The sequence below is a fragment of the Agrilus planipennis genome, unplaced genomic scaffold, assembly GCF_000699045.2.
Source record: "Agrilus planipennis isolate EAB-ADULT unplaced genomic scaffold, Apla_2.0 scaffold274, whole genome shotgun sequence".
NCBI classification, from domain to species: Eukaryota; Metazoa; Arthropoda; class Insecta; order Coleoptera; family Buprestidae; genus Agrilus; species Agrilus planipennis.
In genome coordinates, this window is record NW_020439013.1 from 280,284 (window position 1) to 288,037 (window position 7,754).

The 7,754-nt window shown below is 34.5% G+C and overlaps 1 protein-coding gene across 1 annotated transcript in view; it reads right to left on the reverse strand.

Annotated features, from left to right (window-relative positions):
* LOC112904924 overlaps nt 1-7,449 on the reverse strand; it is a 21,770-nt gene extending 14,321 nt beyond the window's left edge. The window contains exons 1-2 of the mRNA XM_025976193.1: nt 6,610-7,449; nt 2,636-2,739 (exon numbers count right to left, since the gene is read on the reverse strand). Of these exons, the coding sequence (XP_025831978.1) occupies nt 2,636-2,739; nt 6,610-7,441 (936 nt within the window). The 5' untranslated portion in view covers nt 7,442-7,449. The remainder of the gene's footprint in view (nt 1-2,635; nt 2,740-6,609) is intronic.
* Nucleotides 7,450-7,754: the final 305 nt, after the last annotated feature.

Below are 7,754 nucleotides of genomic sequence, written 5' to 3' on the forward strand. Positions count from 1 at the left end.
ATTTTATAAAGTTTTATTGAGCAATTAAAAAACCCTTCATACTTAAGTAACAATAATTAGCAGTCATCTTTAAATCAACAATATTAAACTCTTTTTAATTGAGATCAATATCAGACTTCACATTATTATAATGCACAGATAAATCAACATACAGGTTATTAACTTTGGTTACTAAAATAAGAATATCGATCAATAACTACTCGGTATTTGTGCGACAATTTTCGCATATAAAATTTGCGTGTTCCTAGCAAATTTGGCTCGTGCAAGAAATACAAGTGTACTTAGACTTACGATCCTTCTTCGCAGGGCATATATAACAACGCCTTTTTATAGCAGAATCTTGTCTTTTACCTGGTGGCACTGAGGGTTCTCCTATATGAGAGCTAATTCTCTTCCTTAGGTTAATCGGAAGACGCAAATTGTTAAGACGTTCAGCTTGATATGGGGCCATCAATGACATTTATAAAATCTCTTCTAGTTACATTGGTAGCACCGCTATTGTTCAAACATGTGAATAATTTTGGTATTTATACCAGCGGTATTGAGAATCCAGAAAAAAATTGTCTGGGGCCATCTTTTTGAATTTCGAGACACATCATATGTACGAATCAATTTGTCTACGTTATCCACACCAATTTTTATCTAGTTATAGAAGGTTATAACTGCCGGTTCTTGTTGATCACCTGTTTCAATATCTATTTCACAATCGTGGTGAAGTGACGACAACATGAAAAGATTCTTATTTCGTTTTGGAATATAAGAAAGGATTGTCAAATCCTTTTGGAATCCGAAAATTGTGGTGTTCACGTCACGTTTTTTTAAAAAACTCTAAAGAATTATTATAAACAATTTCCTTGTAGTAAGAAATATACCTAGTATTTTTCAGGTGACTGTAACTGGCCTTATACTTATAATTATGATAATGATGCGTTATTATACAGTTTGGAAAGCTCAAAGGGACATCTTTAAGAATATTGTGGTTATTTGAAAAAAATTAACCGGATTACATGTCATTTCAATTTGAATAAAAACCAAAATTTTTCCATGGTAAACAAAAATAAAAAAGCGACCTTTTCCAGTTGAGCTATAGCGCTCATCTTTGGTGAGGATTATTTTTCCATTAAATCGAAAAATTTGAGAAGGTAAGAGCAAAAAACTACCCTAATATACAGTAAATATTTTGCTTCCTTTAATATATGTATATATGTATATTCAACNGAGCTAATTCTCTTCCTTAGGTTAATCGGAAGACGCAAATTGTTAAGACGTTCAGCTTGATATGGGGCCATCAATGACATTTATAAAATCTCTTCTAGTTACATTGGTAGCACCGCTATTGTTCAAACATGTGAATAATTTTGGTATTTATACCAGCGGTATTGAGAATCCAGAAAAAAATTGTCTGGGGCCATCTTTTTGAATTTCGAGACACATCATATGTACGAATCAATTTGTCTACGTTATCCACACCAATTTTTATCTAGTTATAGAAGGTTATAACTGCCGGTTCTTGTTGATCACCTGTTTCAATATCTATTTCACAATCGTGGTGAAGTGACGACAACATGAAAAGATTCTTATTTCGTTTTGGAATATAAGAAAGGATTGTCAAATCCTTTTGGAATCCGAAAATTGTGGTGTTCACGTCACGTTTTTTTAAAAAACTCGGTGGGATACAGGCTTTGTTGCTTTTCATTGTCCCCACAGCAGTCAATTTATGATTTTTCAGTAGATGTTCGTACGTGGGATAGTTCGTATACCAATTTTATATGGTGACATTTCTTCCTGTTTGAGAGATGGGTTGTATTATACGATCTAGTACATCATGCGGCTTATTGCTCACCTTATATGGACCTTCTGGCTGCTGTTCTGTGTATATCTCCACATTCAAAGAATAATAGGTATGGGCATCAACGAGGGCTATAATCTTTATCCCATACTTTGCTGGTGTGCTGGGTAAGTACTGGCGGAACCCATATCTACCACGAAATGCTACCAATTCTTCATCAATGGTTACATTTTCATGTGGAAGATAGGCGGATTGGCAGTTTTTTACAAAGTCTTCAAAAATATGTCTGATAGGTGCCAATTTGTCAGTTGCTGCTCTTTCTTCACGCGTGTCCAAGTTATCGAATCTCATACAATTTACAACAAACACAAATCGTCTTAAACTCATTGTTATTTGAAATATATCTATGCCGGTTCCGTCACTTGCCCATAAATCTTTCAGATTTTGTCTTCCAGATTTGAATAATCCGGCTAAGAAGAGTAATCCAATAACTGATTTTAGTTCGTTCATTGTGATCTCTGAATAGGCATATTCATTTGATGTATTGCTACCCTGCCTCGTATTGCGGATCTTCCTAGTAGTATGTTCCATAATTACATTCAACGTGTCTTCAGTTACAAACAGATGAAAGCAATCACGTTCTTGCTGCGCATGTCTTCCATGAGGTTTCACTCCAGGTGTTCCAGTAAAAACGTTTTCTGCTCTAGTACGAACGCGAGCACTCGGAGGATTACGGAACCATATTGTATTATCTTTTCCTTTATATATTGATCTGTGAGCAAAGTTGCTCAAAGGCTGAGACATCTCATCATCACTGTCACTTCTTGGTTCATTATGAACTTGTACTTCTTCCTCAGTATCATCTGAATCATGTTGAACACACACGTGATCGGATTTGGCTCCACTTTCACCAAAAACCACGTCATCCTCAATTTCATTGAAATCTTCATCTAAAATTTGGCTTATTTCGGTATTAGTTAATCGCCTGGCCATATTTAACTCATCATCATCATAAGGTCTTCAGTCTTAAGACTGGTTGGACACGCACCTCCACTCTTTCCTATCCTCAGCTAATCTTCGCATTTCCCTAAAGCTAAAGCAACCCATATCCTTAACTATTTGCGAACAGTAATCTAATCTAGGTCTACCTCTGAACCTCCTAACATCTGTTTCTGCCTCTAATATGTCTCTGACTAGACCTTCATGCCTGAGAAGGTGTCCTACCAACCTATCTCGCCTATTTTTAATTGACTTCCATAGAGTCCTCTGTTCTCCTATTCTTTCCAATACCTCTTCATTTCTAACCTTTTCTATCCACGGTATACTCATCATTCGCCTGTAACACCACATTTGAAACGCTTCTAACCTTTTCTTTTCCGCCGCGCCCACTGTCCATGTTTCGCACCCGTACAGCGCCGTGCTCCAGACATACACCTTTACATATTTAACTGGAAAAATATTATTAACATAAATAATTGACCACACAATGCAAAATAAATGATGGAAAACAAAAATAATTACTTACCAGTCTAGCCGCCAATCTATATCACGAAGCTACTCAGGCACACAGTGGCGGGAGTTATGAATTTTCTGAAATATTGTCGATTCCTTGAACCGATCGGTCTGTCAGACCCACCAGGTACCCCAAGGGTTAAAAGTCTGGCCGAGAGTTGTCTCCTTCCTTTTCTGGTCTAGTGCTGTTCTTTTCTACTTTGCGCCGGTCAAACTGAAGGTCATATCACTACATAAAGTAAACGAAGTATAGGAGTGATAGAGGTAGACCTAGATTAGATTACTGTTCGCAAATAACATAGTTAATGATATGGGTTGATCTAGCTTTAGGGAAATGCGAAGATTAGCTGAGAATAGGAAGAATTGGTGGTGCGTGTCTAACCAGTCTTAGGACTGACGACCTTATGACGATGATTATTCTTAATGCAAAACAAGCTTTTCCCACTGTAACTTTCGAAACTCCATAAGTCGCCCGTTAAAGACATTCTTAGACGTCGCGTATAAATAAATTGATCAAAATAAATGATTTTGTTAAGTTCTAGGTAATTCTCCCAGTAATATCGATCGTTTGTACCGTTATTGAGCTCATTCAAAATTTTCAAATAACGAATTTATTTTGAAAGGTGCGACAGCAGCTAATTGGGTGTATGTTTTTTTTTTTTCTTCGTTAACCTTTTTTCCTAGAGGTGGAGTAATGAATGAGGGCACGACATTTTCGGATCGAATATACGGAATAATTAAGCTATTGTACAAAAAAAAAGCTTATTTTATGGAAGGTGGTGTTGCTTATCACGAGTACCAATCAATATGAACTTATGTATCTGCCGTGCCCTGTTTATTAGGAAGAACGCTGCGCGTGGCAGTTTAACGCGTTTCTGCCGAGATCACATGGACATGGTAAGCGTCCCGACGCAGACGTCGATTCCACAGTTTGTTCCGGACTTTGAGTTACGTTGGGTGCTCTCAACCAGATTAGTGCTGTTACGTTGTACGCGTGTTCTGTTATTATACATTAAAATTGACATTATAATTAAGAAAACGGCGCTTTTTTGCCAAGACTATAATAAATACATTTTTTGGCAACATTCGCTTGCTTTTCAGTGTTATGTTACACCAAGCAGACATTTACAACTAGAAGCGGCCTATTTTAAAGACAGATTAACAGGTTGGTATTTGTTTTCAAGAATTTTTATGAATATTTTAATAGTATTGTAATTTAAATTCGGGTTTATTTTAACGTAGGTTATGTTTCATATTAAATATTCCTAATAATGGTTATGTTTATGTGTGGTTTAATTAAATATAGACACGACATTCAAGTTATTATTTAAAGGAGGTCCTATTTTAAACTGAATGAAATCTTATAAACAAAATTTAGATATTTCTAGAAAAAGAAGTAATTTTATACTTCAAGCCAACTAAATTCGTGATAGGTAATTAAAATTTAGTTAAATTAACTCTATAATTGCAACGGATTAACTTGAAATTTTGCATGTGAATAATGTCACTATTTTCGGCGCTGAAGTTCATTAAAACATTAATTATCTCTGATATAACGTTGTTACCGAATAATTTAATAATAAGAAGCTTGTTGTAGGTAGGTATAATTTTGTAAAACACGGTAATGCAAATTACTGCTGGACCAACGGGACGTAGCCCCTTAGATTGTAATGCCTAGAAATGCGCATTGGACAATGGCTATTGTATGTTAAGGTAAATAATTTAAGTTCAGCTCTTCTTCGATCCAAGAACTCGATACCTACTGGCCCGGTTGTAATCTTCATAATCAGTATAGGGGACGATTAAATAAATAGAATAAAATTACACAAGTTGGAGTACATAGTGTGTGTCAGGGCTTCTGACACCAGGCAGTCTTTTCTATGTGTTTGCCGACACAATAACAATTCCTTAATAATAAAAGGGGCGAGCGAAGTAAGTTAAACTAATTTATTTGTCCCTTACTTTGGTACAGTGATGGTTGTACAATGTTAAAATTAGAGGTTCTGATTAAGTGAAGGTCTAAACTGCAACTCTGATTGACTGACTTGAGTATGTTTTTAAATATACAACTGTTTTTACCCCCAAGATGCTTTTAGACATTTTTTACTTACGGTATTCGTTGAGACATAGAAAAATAAGGTTGAGAAGTGAAACTGCAATAAATCTATCAATAATGAATTTTGAAACTGAAATGGATATGTAAAAGAATCTTGAGTTTTCTCACAAGCGATAAACTAGAGGTTTTAAGTACACAGATGACAGAAACAAGCGAACAGCAATAGAATGAAATATGAGAAAAGGGGTGATTTTAAGCTAGACCAGGCTACAAATTAATGACACAAAAAAATGGAAAACGAAATGAATACAAGTTACAAGAAATATGATATAAGGTTAAGATTAGTGTTATTTGAAAGAAGTTATTGAAAAGTGCACTTTTAACATTAGATACATAACTTTGGTATTAAATAACATGGACCAGTGATAAAATATGAGAGGTATCTAACACCTCCCCTCTTTTGGAATTTTGGTGGAGATAAGTTGAACATCAAAATTTAAAACACATAATAAACAATTAAACACAATAATAATAAATCGTAACACAAAAGAAAATACGACAAAATACTGTTGTTTGAAGTTATAAGGTACTTACATATAAAATACTAGACAATACAGAGAAAATTAGATAAGAGACATTAATTATAAAATATATATACATATATATATAAGTATAAACCTACCTAATTCCTAATAAAAACAAAAAATTATTTAAAAATGCGTAAAACTATTTTCTATTAACCTATTAGATTTGGTACGGTATTATTAAAGAAAGTGAAAACAACTGATAACTTATATTTCAAAATAGTCTTTCGTAGATGACGATCGTCTTGATCTAGCTTGAGACAGAGATGGAGTTGATTCTCGACTGGTTCGTTCGTCGTCGTTTTCTTCTTCGATTTGGCGTAATCTCGATAGCCGAATTAATTGTCTATCATTTATTTGATATCGCTCGTTGTGGTTGGTAATGCTAATATTGGGAATTCCGTAACAGTTTTTGCACTTTTTAAAGAATTTGCCGATCAGGGACACACGCGGTAGGTTGCAACAACTGCACATTATTAATATTACACATAAGATGAACAAAACTCCGATAATAGTTGAAAACCACGAACCATATGATAGAGAAAAAGAGTGGTTGATGTTGCTATCGAGGACGGTTTCAAAATGTTTCAGCCTATGATGAGAATGTCTTAACTCATTAAGATTGAAGTTTTTTAAATCGATTGGTTGCATAAACATTTCACATTTACTTAAAAATTCTCTCTGTTTGACACAACAGTCATCGGTGAGATCAATATTTGGAATGAAATTAGTATGATTGGCGGTGTTTCCAGATGTTGCGTATAGAACTGTAGAAAAAGTGTAACATTTACATTTTTGTTGTAATTTAAGAATACCAATATTGTTTAATTGCACGTCGATGATATTAGAATTTTGTTCGCAACTGATTGATGCCATCGTTGGTTCCGTCATTATGAAGAGCCAGGAGTTCGATGATAAAGGTTGCCATAGTTCCAGGTGAGCTTTGACAACTTTTGTGGGGCAATCTTCAGGAACTGTGGACGAAGGGGTAACTCGTAGCAGAGTTTCGCATACGGGTCTTTGTGACGTAAGATGAACAACCATTTGAGAACACAAGTACTCCTCCTCGGCAAGTTTCTTACAAGATGTTAAGTTCTTAAATCGACAGTAATCAGTCTTAGAAGTACTTAGAAGAAGGTAAGGAAAAGAAGGGTCGATATAGGAATAAATAGACGAATTGTCTTTTCGAACGGGAAGTGGTATAAGATTATATAAAGTATATATTTTCTCGTTAACAATCGGAATTTTGATAGCATATATCAAGATTTGACCGTCATATGATACAGTAATATCACAAATAGAGAAATATTTATAAAAATTTTCAATATCAACGGGTGATATCGGGAATTCTATATTTGTATTAAATTTGATTTTAGATAATTCTTCTCTTAAACTAAGTGGAGTAATGACCGATGGGTGAATTATGTTTTGTTTAGCGAAAAGTATGCTAGAAATTTCTGCTTCACATTCTTCTTTTAAATCATTAATGACTTGCGACATTATTTGAATGTTTTTGTCAATAATCTCATTAGATTCCAAATGATTAATTTTATTTGCTATTGACTTACTAAAAAGATTGACTTTATTAATGTTCTCATTTAATTTGTTTTCGTTACTTCTGAAACTTTGAGCTGAAATGCTGTAATTTTTTTTGCGTCAGATATAACATTAATCTGTTGTTGCGCATCCGCAGAATTAGGGGTACCAAAAAGCCATTTAAACGCGTACGATACACCATTGAAGAGTTCACGGCGATTTCGAAATGGTTTATGACTGACAAGCTGGGTAATAGTAAGAAATTTATTTTTTAACT